Below are 17,988 nucleotides of genomic sequence, written 5' to 3' on the forward strand. Positions count from 1 at the left end.
CCCCAGCATTGAGGGTCAGCAAAGTGGAGATGTTGTTTCCTATGTTCACCAGCTGGGTTAGCGGCCCATTAGAAAGTCCAGGACCCAGTTGCTAGGGCGGGGTTGAGACCCAGGGCCTCCAGCTTGATGATGAGCTAGGAGGGTACTTTGATGTTGAATGCTGAGCTGTAGTCAATGAACAGCATTCTTACATAGGTATTCTTTTTGTCCAGATGGGATAGGGCAGTGGGAAGTGGAATGGCGTTTGCATCATATGTGGACCTGTTGGGGCGGTATGCAAGCTGAAGTGGGTCTAGGGTGGCCGTTAAGGTGGCGGTGATATGATCATTGACTAGCCTCTCAAAGCACTTCATGATGACAGAAGTGAGTGCTACGGGGCGGTAGTCATTTAGTTCAGGTATCTTTGCCTTCTTGGGTACAGGAACAATGGTAGCCATCTTGAAGCAGGTGGGGACAACTCACTGAGATAGGGAGCGATTGAATATGTCCGTAAACACACCAGTCAGCTGGTCTGAGCATGCTCTGAGGACGCGGCTAGGGATGCCGTCTGGGTCAGCAGCCTTGCGAGGGTTAACACGTTTAAATGTTTTACTCACGTCAGCCATGGAGAAGGAGAGGGGGGTTGCAGTCTTTGTAAGTGAGCTGTGATGGTGGCACTGTATTATCCTCAAAGCGGGCAAAGAAGGTGTTTAGTTTGTCTGGAAACGTGACGGCTGTGTCCGTGACGTGGCTGTTTTTGTAGTCCGTGATTTCCTCTAGACCCTGCCACATACGTTTCGTGTCTGAGCCATTGAATTGCAACTCCACCTTGTCCCTGTACCGGCATTTCGCTTGTTTGATTCCCTTGCGGAGGGAATAACTACACTGTTTATATTCAGCCATATTTCCAGACCTCTTTCCATGGTTAAATGTGGTGAATCGTGCTTTCAGTTTTGCGCGAATGCCGCCATCCATCCACGGTTTCTGGTTAGGGTAGGCTTTACTAGTCACAGTGGGTACAACATCTCCAATACACTTCTTTATAAACGCACTCACCGAGTCAGCGTATAGGTCAATGTTGTTCTCTGAGGCTGACCAGAACATATTCCAGTCCGCGTGATCAAAACAATCTTGAAGCGTGGCTTCCGATTGGTCAGTCCAGCGTTGAATGGTTCTCGTTACTGGTACATCCTGTTTAAGTTTCTGCCTATAAGTCCGTAAGAGCAAGACGGCGTCGTGGTCGGATTTGGCAATGGGAGGGCAGGGGAGGGCTTTGTATGCGTCACGGAAGTTAGAGTAACAGTGGTCGAGAGTATTAGCCATCCTTGTCATGCAATCAATATGCTGATAGAATTTAGGTAGGCTTGTTCTCAAATTTGCTTTGTTAAAATCCCCAGCTACAATAAATGCAGCCTCCGGATATATAGTTTCCAGTTTACATAGAGTCCAGTGAAGTTCCTTGAGGGCCATCTTGGTGTTCGCTTGAGGGGGAATGTACACAGCTGTGACTATAACTGACAATAATTCTCTCGGTAGGTAAAATGGCCGGCATTTGATTGCAAGGAATTCTAGGTCGGGTGAGCAGAAGGACTTGAGATCCTGTATGTTGTTATGATTACACCATGAGTCGTTAATCATAAAGCATACACCCCCGCCCTTCCTCTTCCCAGAGAGGTGTTCATCTCTGTCGGCGCGATGCACGGAGAAGCCCGGTGGCTGAACCGATTCCGACAACATATCCCGAGAGAGCCATGTTTCCATGAAACAGAGAATGTTACAATCTCTGATGTCTCTTTGGAAGGCAACCCTCGCTCGAATTTCGTCTACCTTGTTGTCAAGAGACTGGACATTGGCGAGTAGTATACTTGGGAGCGGTGAGTGATGTGCACGTCTACGGAGCCTGACCAGGAGGCCGCTCCCTCTGCCCCTTCTACGGCGCCGTTGTTTTGGGTCGGGCTACTGGGATTAGATCCATTTTCCTGGTTGGTGGTCCAAACAGAGTATCCGCTTCAGGAAAGTCGTATTCCTGGTCGTAATGTTGGTAAGTTGGCGTTGCTCTTATATCCAATAGTTCTTCCCGGCTGTATGTAATAAGACAAGATTTCCTACGGTAACAATGTAAGAAATAATACAGAAAAAAACGAAATACTGCATATTTCCTAAAAACTCAAAGCGAGGCGACCATCTCTGTCGGCGCCATTTGTATATGACAGCAAGGCAATAGCAGACAACAGGGGAGCTGCCAGAGTATATCAAAACATAGATTCTGCCATTGTCTGAGATAATGTGAATATGACATAGTCCATTGTTGCGTCTTTAATGAGAAGCATGATTCGCTTTCAACAGCAACATAATCAAAACACATTCTAATTAAATGTTCAGAAAGCACTCCATGCGGGGATTAAATAGGAGAACAATAAAGTTAAACAAAGCAATTACACGAGGAAAAGGAAAGAAAATCATCCCGAAGGCCAAACCAAGAAAGAACATCATTTTGAAAATACAGAATAAAGAGATTTATTAAAACTGTTGATCCTTGGCATACCAATCGCTCCTAATCCTTTGCACATACAGTGTCGGTCAAAAGTTTGGACACACCTACTCAATCAAGGGTTTTTCTTCATTTTTACAATTTTCCACATTGTAGAATAATAGTGAATACATCAAAACTATGAAATAACACACATGGAATCATGTAACTAACAAAAAAGTGTGAAACAAATCTAAATAGATGTTAGATTTTAGATTCTTCAAAGTAGACATCCTTTGCCTTGATGACAGCTTTGTACACTCTTGGCATTCTCTCAACCAGGTTCATGAGGTAGTCACCTGGTACTGTATATTTAAGGTCACAGCCAACACTTGTTAAAGCAACTTCTTTTAAGTTTATACAAGCTGTACCCAAAAGTAGCTGACATAAGCCTAAGTAATGACTGTAGTCAGTTACCTTCAACATTGGGGTGGGTAAATGCAGAATATTGCAAATTTGGAGGGGAGCCCTGACCAGGACTCAAACCTGGGTCTAGCGACTATCAACCTGATACCTTAGCCATTATGCCAAAAAATGCTAATAATATTCAAAAGCAACGTCATAAAGTGTTGTGACTTTAATAGCCGTACTTGCAGGCATAGGAAAAATCACATTGCCAAATATGACCGTTGCATTATAAATGGTAACATGAGGATTGCATGGACGAATGGCCTACTTGTGGTCATAGACCACTTGTCTTTGACTTACCAGTTGCTGGCCCTGTACTCCCCATGCAGCATACTGCAGAATAGAATTTAGCACCTCTGGAGGATCCAGCTCCCATACCTCCCTGAAAAACAACATTAAGTAACAGTAACACTGCTGCTTAGAGCAGCTGACACAGCTGACACATTTTGTTTGAAGGACAGTGCTCAACTCCTCTCAGCCTACTAGACTTGGACTGCCTGCCTTTCAAATTAACATTTGAAAACTTGGACTGCCTGTATTTCAAATTAACATTTAAAAACTTTAAAAGCTAATTTCACAACATTGTTTTATCATCATAATTAAAATGTACTTAATGCCTGAGAATAGATTGTCTTGACAAGTAAACAAACACATCAAGACCCCAACAAAGTTCATGGTAAACAAGCAAACAAAACATACCTTGTGTGGACGTTGTAAATGCTATATGACGCCATGTATGAATGCCGGAAAACCTGGAACAAAAGAGAGAAAAGAAAGAGAAGATTACTGCATGAAATATTTACGATGGAGGCAGCTTGGCTGATAACAACATCATAAAAACAGGCAGAGAAAGGCATCAAACAGAATAGACCGGTAGCTGTTTTCACAGATAGATCCTGGGGACAATGCAATTTGCATGGGTGACAGCTGGGAGATGAGACATTTTAATTCCATCTGAGAAACTGATCATGCAACCCCCATGACTTTAGGTCTGAAAGCCCGGGAGTATGAAAGACACAGAGAGAAAGGCAGGAGGGAGGGGGAGAGAGAGAGCATCCAAATGGATCTGACTGGGGTGTTTGTAAATCTGTCTGGATTCCCCTCGAGAAGCTGTGCCTGACACGATAGTATAATTCAGACTGTAGACGGGGAAAAGAGAGCTCGAGAGAGAGAGAGAGAGAGAGAGAAAGAAAGAAAGAAAGAAAAAGAGGGATTGAGACACCTGATTCAGACTCAAGTGTTTGATATATCTGTTTGAGCAGACAGGAGTCTAAAAACAGGGATGCCACAGCCGAGGATGGATAGCTCAAATTAAAAAGTGCTTCTTCATTTGAAAAGGATGCACTTTGCCACAGTGAATTATGCATAGCGCATGAGGACGGCGGAAGGTGGTGGCAAAGATGTGATAGCGCTAGATTGATGAGCACCAGAAATAGTGTTGACAAGCCAAGATGAGTGATCTCAGAAAGGGAGGGGGTTGGAGAGTGCACCTCCAATGGCTTTGACAAAATATGTCTCATCTACCTCAGTTGCTATAAGCTGCTAAGCAACAGAGACGCAGGTCAGGTTAAAACTCTGTGAAAACACATCCCTGGCTAGGAACTAAAACGCCCAAGCGTTTAAATGCGCCGTCTCTTTAAAACAAATTCAAGGTAATCATTTGGAACTAGAGGTAATGAGCTTATGTGAAATATCCACAGCAAAACCACAGACTCTTGTTCCCTGGGAAGGCACAAGAAGAGGAATGGACTCTGTGACTTTTATTTGAACCCTATTGACTCCCTCCAGTTGGAGTTTTACTTCCAAACACACTTTGACCTTTGGCAAAAAAGTTGAAAATGCCTGTCAGATACTAATTTGAGTGTCTGAGAAAGTGTTGAAGTTATCATTTTAAGAACCTAATTGCGCAGATATCTTTGCTGCAGGGTGGAATTCACTCTCTCTGAGCTGCTCGTCATCTCTAGCTTTGCTAAAATGTCCTACTCTGTATATGATGATAAAAATGTCTAATATCAGTTCCAGTATCAGGTGTACAGTTAGAGGATAATTTCGAAATGTTTCACATTGTTTCCCTCACTACATCTCTTCAAGAGCTGGCACAATGACCTTTGTGTTCAGTGTGGTGATTTAATCAAAGACAAGTAGGTTGACATTTTCAACTCCTACTGCACTAAAACTTTTGCTGCAACTCAATGTTGAATACGAGTGGTCTGCACAGGGCTGGGGGCATGGATGAGTTATCAAACACGATTAATAACACTGCAAAAGTTTAGTAAAAAAAACACACAGAGGGAAACGAATCTGCCCAAACCAATGAAAAGCCCATGTTGTATTAATGACGATTTTCATCACCATGTTCCTCCATTTCAAATATCATCTGATTATTAAATTTGCCACACACTGACCATCCTTCCCTCCCTCTTTTCCTTGCTCCTCTTCCACTGCCAAGGTGACTCGCCCGCTCCCTCCTCCCCTCCTCCCCTCATATTACGTATGCAAATCGGATTGAATGAAATGAAAACATTCTCTTGATTTATGGGAGAGGTGTGGAGGATCATGGTTCTGTATATTACCCAGAGATCCCCTAATCTCTGGCAGTGTCTGGCACGTGCCTGGGAGCAGGGGCCCACAGATTAAAACACATGATTAAATATCTAGACTGGTTCAGACAGCTTTAGGCGCTCTTCTATACTGCCTCAGAGAAGAGTCCACCGGACCAGCTAACGGAGAAATGCATGCCAAGGTTTCCAATGGCTGCTTTCAGCCTCTGGGTAAAATAAATGTTACAAAATAGTATTTGAGATGAAAATAGTATTTGGATGCTTGTATGTGTGAAATGAGTTTATTACATAGTAATAACATGTTTAAGGCTGTTAATTACTGTGTTATACAGTAGAACAGTTGAATACAAATGGGAATGATTGTTGTATTTAATCATGTGTCTAAAAACAGGTGACTTGCTTGCATTTAGAAACTAAAGGCCAAGTTTACTGCCCTTATTCGAACATGACCACATTTAAGGCAAAACTTTGCTCAACTGGCTGTTGGTTACAGAGGAGCCTTAACCAAATACAGTGAAGAAAGTTAAGCAAATTCTAGCGCCTTCTAGCACCAACATAGCAGAGAGCCAATGAGCCAGCTTTCTTAGCACTCTCACCCCAAAACAAGTTTAATTGTGTCTCCAGCACCACTGTGATCGATCCATTTGTCAGCAAAAGGGGAGGAGATCAATAGAACACTCGAGGGTGGGAATTATTTTAGGCTGTAAGCCGCTCTAGAGGTGCCTATGCAATGAACGTAAGAGCAGGCTGCACACCTACGAGTATCAAAGCGAAATGGTCCCTGAAGCTACCGATGCCGTATCATGTTTTGCTACCTTACATATTTTGTGCACAATGTTGGCCCAGTGTGAATGACAGGATCAGTGCAAGCCTGACAGCAGTCAGTATTTGGCCCTCAGGTTACCATAGCAATTCTGGACCCTTACAGCACATTGGCCCCATCAGATTAACTATAATAGCATGGGCCCTCAAGGTGCCAGTGCTGTGACGACCATTCAGTCTCAGGGGTCTGCCAGACCCAATCTAGACCCATTTAGCGTGGGAGGGAATACGGATACGGTGATAACGGTGCTTAGGGCCCCAGGTGTTGCTTTTGGCCTGCTAAATCACACAACATTGGGCTATTTGGGTTACCGTGACCCCCGTATAGTCCTGATGAAATAGCTCTGAAAGATTCTGTCTCTCCTTCATCTTCCTTTGTGATTCCCACCAGGCTCATTTGTTCAGTAATCAGCCTTGAGGGGTTAGGCGAGGTAGGACCTACTGTACGTATTCAGCCTCTGCTAATTTGAAGGCGGCGAGTCACTGAATATAAAGGCTACTTCATCAATGTTACACAATGTTTTATCCTTCACAAAGATATATCAAGGTTTTGAGGACCAGAAGGTAAAGAAACTGAATTCTTAATATATTTCCCTCGCCAGTATGTCAAAAAACCGATCACAATGTAATAAACTTTGTGGTTTTACAATGTGAGAAAGAACAGAAATGTAAAATGTTCTATTTGACTGAGATCTGTCATCAAATGAAATAAAACACAATTTCCTCACAGAGCGATTGTCATGTCAAGTAAACAATGGACTTCATTATTATACTCCATGGGTAAACTCTGGACTCTGACTCTGACTCTCTATTGGTTACACAGACTTTTGGCCTCCCATCCCATTCTTAACACCGCTCGCCGGCTTTGTATTCATGTTACCTGATGAAATTGCTGTACAATATGATCTTGTTGCCATCTGATGCACATTCAGATGTCATAAATCAGCACTGCAGAGCTCTCCCTGTCCTATGCCGTACCTTGATTGTATTACTGTTGATGATATCTGGAAATGTGCACGTACACCCTGGCCCATCTACTGTTGCTAGCCCCAATTCTGACTTGTGCTCTGATATCTGCTTCACTGATTTCTGCTCCCGTAAAAGCCTGGTTTTTCTGCACGTAAACACGAGAAGCTTATTACCTAAAATGGATCAATTGAAAGTATGGGTCCAGAGCTCCAATCCAAATGTGTTGGTCATTACTGAGACGTGGTTAAGGAAGAGTGTTTTGAATAGTGATGTTAACCTTTCTGGTAATAACCTTTTTCGGCAAGACAGATCTTCCAAAGGTGGGGGAGTGGGAATCTTTACCAAGGATCACCTTCAGTGCTCGGTTATCTCCACCAAGTCTGTCCCCAAACAATTTGATTTACTGGTTTTAAGTATTAAACTTTCAAATAGCTCTTTGTTGACTGTTGCTGGGTGCTATCATCCTCCATCAGCACCGGCCTGTACCCTACCTGCCCTATGCTCTCTCCTGGCCCCTTACACCAAGTCTGAATTTGTCCTGCTAGGTGACCTAAACTGGGACATACTTAAACCACCTGACCAAGTCCTAAAACAATGGGACTTCCAAAATCTTTCTCAGATTATTACCAATCCCACAAGGTATGACTTCAAACACACAGAAAAGGCTATTCTTCTTGATGTTATCCTCACAAATAATCCTGATAGGTATCAGTCTGGTGTTTTCTGTAATGACCTTAGTGATCACTGTTTTACAGCCTGGTTCGTAATGGCTGCTCAGTGAAACAACCTGTCCTGATTTGTCATAGACACTTGCTAAAAAACTTTAATGAGCAAGCCTTCCTTCATGAACTTGCCTCTGTAAAATGGTATAGAATCAGCTTGATCCCCTCTGTCGAAGACGCTTGGACCTTCTTTTTTTAATAATTTCAGTGGTATTGTTAACAAACACACCCCATGAAGAAAATTAGAATTAAAAACAGGTTCAACCCCTGGTTCGACTGTGATCTTGCAGAGTTACTCCACCTCAAGAATTTGGCAAAATGCTCGGCACACGCATACTTAGGCTGACTGGCTCTCATTCAGGCAAATGAGACATAAGTGCACTCAGGCTATCCAGAAGGCCAAAGTTAGTTACTTTAAGGAGCAGTTCTCTCTCTGTGGGTCTAACCCCAAGATGTTCTGGAAAACGATTAAAGACTTGGAGAATAAACCATCCTCCTCACAGCTGCCCATGTCCCTTAAAGTTGATGATGTGGTTGTTACTGACAAGAAGCACATGGCTGAGCTCTTTAATCACCACTTCATTAAGTCAGGATTCCTATTTGACTCAGTCATGCCTCCTTGCCCGTCCAACATTTCCTCATCTCCCACCACTTTTAATGCGACTATCCCCGATGCTTCTCCCTCTTTTTACCCTGCCCCGCTACAAAGTTTCTCCCTGCAGTCACTGAGTGCCAGGTGCTAGAGGAGCTCCTAAAACTTGGCCCCAAAAAACCATCTGGGTCAGATGGTTTAGACCCTTTCTTCTTTAAGGTTGCTGCCCATATCATCACCAAGCCTATCTCTAACCTTTTTAACCTGTCTCTCCTTTCTGGGGAGGTTCTCATTGCTTGGAAGGCAGCCATGGTTTGTCCTTCATTTCAAGGGGGAGATCAAGCTGATCCTAACTGTTATAGGCCTATTTCTATGTTGCCCTGTTTATCAAAAGTGTTGTAAAAACTTGTCAATAATCAACTGACTGGCTTTCTTGATGTCAATAGAATTCTCTCTGGTATGCAATCTGGTATCCGCTCAGGTTATGGATGTGTCACTGCAACCTTAAAGGTCCTCAATGATGTCACCATTGCCCTTGATTCTAAGCAATGTTGTGCTGCTATTTTTATTGACTTGGCCAAAGCTTTTGATACGGTACACCACTCCATTCTTGTGGGCCGGCTAAGGAATATTGGTGTCTCTGAGGGGTCTTTGGCCTGGTTTGCTAACTACCTCTCTCAAAGAGTGCAGTGTATAAAGTCAGAAAATCTGCTATCTCAGCCACTGCCTGTCACCAAGAGAGTAGCCCAAGGCTCAATCCTAGGCCCCACGCTCTTCTCAATTTACATCAACAACATAGCTCAGGCAGTAGGAAGCGCTCTCATCCGTTTATATGCAGATGATACAGTCTTATATTCAGCTGGCCCCTCCCCGGATTTTGTGTTAAATGCTCTACCACACTGTCACGTCCTGACCATAGTGAGTGGTTATTTTCTATGGTAGAGTAGGTCAGGGCGTGACAGGGGGTGTTTGTCTGTTTTTGTATGTCTATGTTCAGTTTCTAGTTTTGCATTTCTATGTTGGTTTTGCTTGGCATGACCTCCAATTAGAGGCAGCAGGTTGTCATTGTCTCTAATTGGAGGTCCTATTTAAGTTGATGTTTGTTTCACATGTGTTTGTGGGTGATTATTCGTTGTGAGTGTATTTGATCCTCCTGCGTCACGGTTGTTGTTTTGAAGTGTTTAATTGTTGCATTCGGTTTCACTGGTTAAATAAATATGTGGAACTACGAAAACGCTGCATCTTGGTCCGCTCCTTCTAACAGCTGTGACAGAATCACCCACCAAAGAAGGACCAAGCAGCGTGGTAAAGAGCAGCAGAAGTATCTGGAGGAATGGACTTGGGAGGACATTTTGGCTGGTAAAGGACCCTGGAGGCAAGCTGGGGAGTATCAACGTCCGAGGGAGGAAATCAAAGCAGCGAAAGAGGAGCGACGATACTACGAGGCTCTATATGCACTGAAAGGCAAGGCTGAGAGGCAGCCCAAAAAAAGTTTTAGGGGGGATGGACACAAGGGGAGTTGGGCAGAGTCAGGATGGAATCCTGAGACAACTTCCCGTGCTTACTGTGGAGAGCAAGTGATGGAGCAGACACCGTATTTTGCGGTGAAGCGCATTGTGTCGTGAGGGCGCATTCAAAGGCCAGTGCGAACTGTGCCTGCACCCCGCAGTTATCGAGCGGAGTTGAGCATTCAGCCAGGGCAGGTTGTGCAGGCCTTGCACTCCAGACCTCCAGTGCACCTCCAAGACCCAGTGTACCCTGTGCCTGCTTCGCGCACTCTTCCTCCAGTGCGCCACCATAGCCCAGTACGTCCTGTTCCTGCTCCCCGCACTAGCCCGAAGGTGCGTGTTACTAGCCTGGCGCCTCCTATGCCAGTCCCACGTAGCAGACCTCCAGTGCGCCTCCAAGGCCCAGTGTTCCCTGTGCCTGCTCCGCGCACTCTTCCTCCAGTATGCCTCCATAGCCCGGTAAGGCCGGTGCCTGCTTTGAGGTCCGCAGTGCGTCTCCCCAGTCTGGTGAGGCCAGTTCCAGCGCCCCGTAGGAAGCCTCTAGTGATGGTCAATGGTCCGCCGTCTCCAGCGATAATCCATGGCATGAAGCCTCCAGTGATGATCCATGGCCCGGAGTCTGTAGTGTTAATCCATGGGACGAAGCCTCGAGTGATGATCCATGGCCCGGAGCCTGTAGGGATGATCCAAGGCTCGAAGCCTCCAGTGATGATCCATGGCCCGGAGCTTATAGGGATGATCCATGGCACGAATCCTCCAGTGATAATCCATGGCCCGGAGCCTCCAGTGTTGATCCATCACACAAAGCCTCCAGTGATAATCCATGATGCGGAACCAGTAGTGATGATCCATGGCACGGAGCCTGCAGCGAAGGTCCCCAGTACGGAACCTACAGAAACGCTCTTCAGTCCGGAGCCTCCAGCGATGCTCCCCAGTCCGGAGCCTCCAGCGACGCCTCCCAGTCCGGAGCCTCCAGCGACGCCTCCCAGTCCGGAGCCTCCAGCGACGCCTCCCAGTCCGGAGCCTCCAGCGACACCTCCCAGTCCGGAACCTCCAGCGACGGTCTGCAGCCCCGAGCCTCCAGCGACGGTCTGCAGCCCAGAGTCATCAGCGGCGGTCTGCAGCCCAGAGTCATCAGCGGCGGTCTGCAGCCCAGAGTCATCAGCGGCGGCCTGCAGCCCAGAGCCTTCAGCGCCGGCCTGCAGCCCAGAGCCTTCAGCGCCGGCCTGCAGCCCAGAGCCTTCAGCGCCGGCCTGCAGCCCAGAACCTTCAGCGGCGGCCTGCAGCCCAGAGCCTTCAGCGGCGGCCTGCAGCCCAGAGCCTTCAGTGGCGGTCTGCAGCCCAGAGCCTTCAAACACCCCCTGTCAGGGCGTGACAGGGGGTGTTTGTCTGTTTTTGTATGTCTATGTTCAGTTTGTAGTTTTGCATTTCTATGTTGGTGTTGTTTGGCATGACCTCCAATTAGAGGCAGCAGGTTGTCATTGTCTCTAATTGGAGGTCCTATTTAAGTTGATGTTTGTTTCACATGTGCTTGTGGGTGATTATTCGTTGTGAGTGTATTTGATCCTCCTGCGTCACGGTTGTTGTTTTGAAGTGTTTAATTGTTGCATTCGGTTTCACTGGTTAAATATATATGTGGAACTACGACAACGCTGCATCTTGGTCCGCTCCTTCTAACAGCTGTGACACACACAGCTTTCTTAGTGGCCAACAACCTTTCTCTACCCTTAACATTGTTCTGAACACCTCCAAAACAAAAGTAATGTGGTTTGGCAAGAAGAATGCCCCTCGACCCACAGGTGGGATTACTACCTCTGAGGGTTTAGAGCTTGAGGTAGTCACCTCATACAAATACTTGGGAGTATGGCTAGACAGTACACTGTCCTTCTCTCAGCACATACCAAAGCTGCAGGCTAAAGTTAAATATAGACTTGGTTTCACCCCAGCTGCCAAACTAACCCTGATTCAGATGATCATCCTAAACATGCTCGATTACGGAGACATATTTTATCGATCAGCAGGTAAGGGTGCTCTCGAGCGGCTAAATGTTCTTTACAATTCGGCCCTCAGATTTGCCACCAATGCTCCTTATAGGGCACATCACTATACTCCTCTGTAAACTGGTCATCTCTGTATACCTGTCGCAAGACCCACTGGTTGATGCTTGATTATAAAACCCTCTTAGGCCTCACTCCCCCTATCTGAGATATCTACTGCATCATCATCCTCCACATACAACACCCGTTCTACCAATCCTATTCTGTTAAAGGTCCCCAAAGCACACACATCCCTGGGTCGCTCATCTTTTCAGTTTGCTGCAGCTAGTGACTGGAACGAGCTGCAACAAACACTCAAACTGCACAGTTTTATCTCAATCTCTTCATTCAAAGTCTCAATCATGGACACTCTTACTGACAGTTGTGGCTGCTTTGCGTGATGTATTGTGGGCTCTACCTTCTTGCCCTTTGTGCTGTTGTCTCTGCCCAATAATGTGTGTACCATGTTTTGTGCTGCTACCATGTTGTGTTGCTACCATGTTGTGTTGTCATGTGTTGCTGCCTTGCTATGTTGTTGTCTTAGGTCTCTCTTTATGTAGTGTTGTCTCTCGTCGTGATGTATGTTTTGTCCTATATTTATGTTATTTTTTTATTACATTTTTTATTTTAATCCCAGCCCCCGTCCCCGCAGGATGCCTTTTGGTAGGCCGTCATTGTAAATAAGAACTTGTTCTTAACTGACTTGCCTAGTTAAATAAAGGTTAAATTAATAAAAATAAAAACATAAATCACGGTTATACACCCTTGTTTGGTGAGGTACAACCCCATATTTACACTATATGACAGATAGGGGACACTGTGTTGAAGCCATGGTGCCTCCGTCTTGGTTAATGTATACACCATTGTAAAAAATATTTTCGAAGCTATAGAAAAGCTATAAACATTTATTAATGTCTACATTCGCTTTTGCCACATTTATTTTATTACAGACATGTTACTGCGTACTTTTAAATTATATTATGTGAGCTAAACAGAACATTTTTAAATGAATAAGTATCTAAAAACATTTTCCTTAAATAATCATCTTTGGAGATTACTAATGTTTCCATCCCCACTACAACACAAAAATACTTAAATACAAGTAATTTTGTCCTTGGAACATTTAATTGATTCCATTAAATCCTATGTCGGACTGCTCCTTCTGGGGAGTGCCAATATAGCCGACCAGTAGCTTCAAAGCCTCTCAAAGGCCAATACATAGCATCAACAATCCAGGGTTTATATACATCATTGGGTACGACCTACTCAAAACTGATTAGCTTGAAGCTATTCTCTAATTATTATTGCAAACACAATGCATTGGATCAACATAGACCTGGAGGATTTAAAACCTGGAAGAGCATTACAAGATGTTTACCAGCAAAGAAAACATATCCTATTGTCACGATTGACACAGAGATTACGAGTGTTTATAAAGCTTAATCGCTCTTGGATACCTCAGTAATGAGATAAAGGCGTGTAATCTTAGAGCTACTGTAGGTGAGACTTCCAGAGATTTCCAGGGGGAAACTCTGTCAAAAACTTCAATCTACACCAGTTGATGTGGACATACTTGTTCAAATGCCACAACGTTATTCTGTGCTTTATTTTCATTCCAACATACTGTACCGGTATTGCCCTGTTTGTTCAACTGAACAATTTCCCAAGGGCCCATAGATTTTGTTCATACAGTAGATGCCTAAACATATACTGTGAACATATAATTAAATGATGAACAAATGACAGCCTCTATACATATCTTTCATAATCAATTCCGAGCTTGTCTATCTATGAAATACAACATAACATTACACGTCAAAAGAAAGGGACAACACAGGGCACAGGCTTATTATTAGCCAGCAAAATAATTACACACAAGACCTTATGTGAAATATGCAAATAAATTAAGATTAATCTCCTTGTCGCTAATCCTCATAGTTGATCCCTTCCTGAACAGAGGGTCCAATTTGCGTATCTCATTTTGCATCTTCACTTTTCTGATGGAAAGCTTGTGATTATAGGAGAAACAATTTTAAATAAAAAAAGGTCTGAGTGTGGGTGTTTGATCAACAGGCCCACTGTATAGTTGGCTGACTTCAAGATGTGTGTGTTGTAGTGTATTGGCTTGTATGGTAGCCTAGTACAATGTTTGCCAACTACAGGGGTGTGTTTATACCGCCAATTCTGTTGTAAAACGTTTCTTAGACTGAAGCAAACGGAACTAAATGGGGAGGGACCTACCTGAATTTGTCCAATAGAAACCCTTGTTTAGCTCTACTTCCATTTGGTTTTGAATGGTAAAAAGTTTCTGTAATGAATACACCCTAGTCCTCGAGGACCCACAACAGCACACACTTGTTGGAGGACAAGCACACCTGATTCAACTTGTCAACTAATCATCAAGCCCTCAATGAGTTGAATCAGTTGTCTGGGGCTACAACAAAAATGTGTGCTGTTGGACATGAGTTGGGAAACACTGGTCTAGTATGCATGCCTTTAAGATTGAGCTTATTGTAAGATTTAATAGTGCGCTATAGAATGTGTGAGAGACAGAGAGAGATGCAAATGGAGTGTGGGGGGATTAAGAGCATTAAAGTAAAAAGATAATACAGCTTACCTGTTTAACATCATAGGCAAAGAGCACATATTTCAAGTCCGGGGAAACGGAATACTTTGCAACATTGAAATTGACCTACAAGACAAAGAAGAGGAAAAGAGAGTGAGAGCATTTTTAAGTGGGTATATCCGTTTGCTAACATGTCACTTTGAGTTGCAGGGTATATGTTTATGTGTAAGTCTGTGTGCATGCATGTTCAGATGGTAAAGGGTTTTCACTTACAAATGTTGTGTTTGTCAGTACAATTTCAGTCTCATTGGTGAGGATGTTAAACTTGATTACGTGGCCATCGCGATTCCTGTAGATCACTTCTGAGTCTATGAAAGGAGAGACAAATAAGAAAAACCATGTCTTTCTGAAACAATTCCTCTGTCGATTTTCTACTAAGAAGAATTTGCAAGGCCTTTGTTGCCATTTGAATGCAAGGCTGGATGGCTGTCAAAACCAGAACTGTACCTTGAATAAGGCTTTGTAGCCAGAATTTTGACAATAAAAGTCTCCATTCTATCCCAATTTCCTTGTTTTTCTTCAGCATAGCAAAGACAGAATGTCCAGTACCTTGTCACATCATTGTCTCTGGAAAATCAAATAACAATAGTAACATGACGGCACTGACTCCATTCGTACACATTAGTGTGTGACTGCACTGTGATCAACATATATGAAGCCAAATAATAATTTAATAGTGTATAGAAACAATTAGTCACCTTAAGTAAAAAAATAAAATACTAAAATCTGCATGTTCTCTATTGATGGGATATGCTTTCTGTGCCTAAGGAATGAAACACACACAGTGCCATCAGAAACTATTCACACCCCTTTACTTTTCCACATTTTGTTGTGGAATAGCACAGGAGGCTGTTGAGGGGAGAACGGCTGATAATAATGGCTGGAATGGAGAAAATGAAATGGCATCAAACACCTGGAAACCATTTATTGATACCATTCCACTCCCTCCACTCTTTACCACAAGCCCGTTTCCCCAATTAAGGTGGCATCAACCTCCTGTTTTGTAAGGTCCCTCAGTTGTGCAGTACATTTCCAACACAGATTCAACCACAAAGACCAGGGAGGTTTTCCAATGCCTCGCAAAGAAGGGCACCTATTGGTAGATGGTTAAAAAAAAAAGCTGACATTCAATATCCCTTTGAGCATGGATGGTATAGGAAAATGATCTAAATCACAAGGCCAAATCTACACTGGAGTTGCTTACCAAGAAGACAGTAAAAGTTCCTGAGAAAGACTCACAGCTGTAATCGCTGCCAAATGTGATTTTAACATGTATTGACTCAGGTGGTTGAATACTTATCTAATAAAAAAATCATGTATTTCTTCTTTTTTTTTTTTTACAAATGTTACAATTATTCTTCCACATGTATTTTGTGTGGATCGTTGACCAAAAAAATTCTAAAATCCATTTTAAAGCCACTTTGTAACACAACCAAATGTGGAAAAGTCAAGGTGTGTAAATACTTGTATGTAGCTTGTATTTTGTCCTGTGTTCTTGTTGAATGGCACAGCATTTTCTGCTATGTGATGTCATACGCAGACATGACCCTGAAATGTCATCCAGCAAGGGAGTACTGCAAATGGCAGACACACACACATTGAGCAAATGATACCATGCATTGCTAATCACTAATTCATATATGAGTTATGATCAAATGCAAACAAAAATGGAAGACAGTCCATAACGTTCTGTGCTGAAACAAGCTCAGACATATCCCATAATGAAGTTATTCATCTCTGTCAAAAGGTTATTTGGGGGTTATGTAACTGACAGGACAACCCCAGCAGACCTGGCAACCCCGGCAGATATTGGATTCCTACAGTGGGAGCTGATCACCTATACCCGCCTCTCAGCAGTCTCATTTGTCCGTCAACAATTCTCATTCACAGCCAATCAGGGCCCTGTCACCATGGGTTTGATTGATGGTTGATGGGGCCCTCACAGCCCAATCCCGCCCCATATTTTGTTCCTGTCATAACCTCTGTGAGCATATCACAGACATAAATGTCATCATCTAAAACAAGTAATCTGATGCCTCAAGACTACTGGTCGAAATATTTGTTTTTACCACGACCATATACAGTGGGGTCTGAAATTGACAACCTTGATAAAGGTAAGCAAAAATGACTAAAATAAATAATTCAAATAGAGAGCTATATTGTATGCTCAAATTATATTATTTCATACATTTATTAGTATGTATGGGGTTGGAACTGGTGCTTTGGTCAGATGACATGAAAATAGAGCTATTTGGCCACGCACACAAGTGGTGGGTTTGGTGTCGAAATGAGAACGCATAAGTAGAAAATAACTTCATATCTACTGTAAAATATGGTGGTGGATCTTTGATGTTATGGGGATATTTTGCTTCCACTGGTCCTAGGGCCCTTGTTGACTGTCAATGGCTTCATGAACTTTACCCAGTACCAAGACATGATATATTAGCCAAAAACCTTTTTGCCTCTGCCAAGAAGCAGAAACTTGGCTGCATGTGGATCTTCCAGCAAGACAATAACCCCAAACACACATCAAAATCCACAAAAAAAAAAATCTTTATTGGCCATAAAAATCATTTTTCAATGGCCAGCTCAGTCTCCGGACTTGAAACCCCATTGAAAACCTGTGGTTTGAGCGCAGACGAAGGATATCAAGGTGTAATGAGTGTCGTGTGTGGATGACCAAGACGCAACAGGGAAGTGTATACTCATCTTTTTTTTTTTATATATATATAAGAAGGAGAAACAAAATAAACACGTATACAATTAACAGAAACGACACTAACAGTTCTGTCAGGTGAAGAACACAAAACAGAATACAACTACCCACAATCCAAACACACCCCTAATTATAGGACCTTCAATCAGAGGCCCCAACACCAAACATAGAAATACAAATGACTAGACAGAACATAGAAATAAACTAACAGAACAATAACCAAAGCCTGGACTAATAAAGCAAATAACCCTCTCTACATGGACACATACACACAACCACCCTGAACCACACACAACCACCCTGAACCACAAAACAAATACCCCCTGCCACGTCCTGACCAAACTAAACACTAACAAATAACACCACAGGTCAGAACGTGACAGTACCCCCCCCCAAAGGTGCAAACCCCGGATGCACCTAACAAAAAGAAAATACTAAAATAAACCCCAAAACAAAAAAATTCCCAGCTTATATGGGAGGGAAGGGAGGGCGGTCACCGACGATGCCTCTGCAACGCTC

The 17,988-nt window shown here is 43.5% G+C and overlaps 1 protein-coding gene across 2 annotated transcripts in view; it reads right to left on the reverse strand.

The window, feature by feature from the left end:
* Positions 1-17,988, reverse strand: part of LOC115156178 (inactive dipeptidyl peptidase 10) — a 330,943-nt gene that overhangs the window by 46,299 nt on the left and 266,656 nt on the right. For both annotated transcript variants that reach the window (XM_029703529.1, XM_029703530.1), the window contains exons 4-7: positions 14,967-15,061; positions 14,745-14,819; positions 3,617-3,669; positions 3,218-3,299 (exon numbers count right to left, since the gene is read on the reverse strand). In XM_029703529.1, the coding sequence (XP_029559389.1) occupies positions 3,218-3,299; positions 3,617-3,669; positions 14,745-14,819; positions 14,967-15,061 (305 nt within the window). The remainder of the gene's footprint in view (positions 1-3,217; positions 3,300-3,616; positions 3,670-14,744; positions 14,820-14,966; positions 15,062-17,988) is intronic.

This window comes from Salmo trutta, chromosome 20 (genome assembly GCF_901001165.1).
Source record: "Salmo trutta chromosome 20, fSalTru1.1, whole genome shotgun sequence".
In the NCBI taxonomy this organism is placed as follows: domain Eukaryota; kingdom Metazoa; phylum Chordata; class Actinopteri; order Salmoniformes; family Salmonidae; genus Salmo; species Salmo trutta.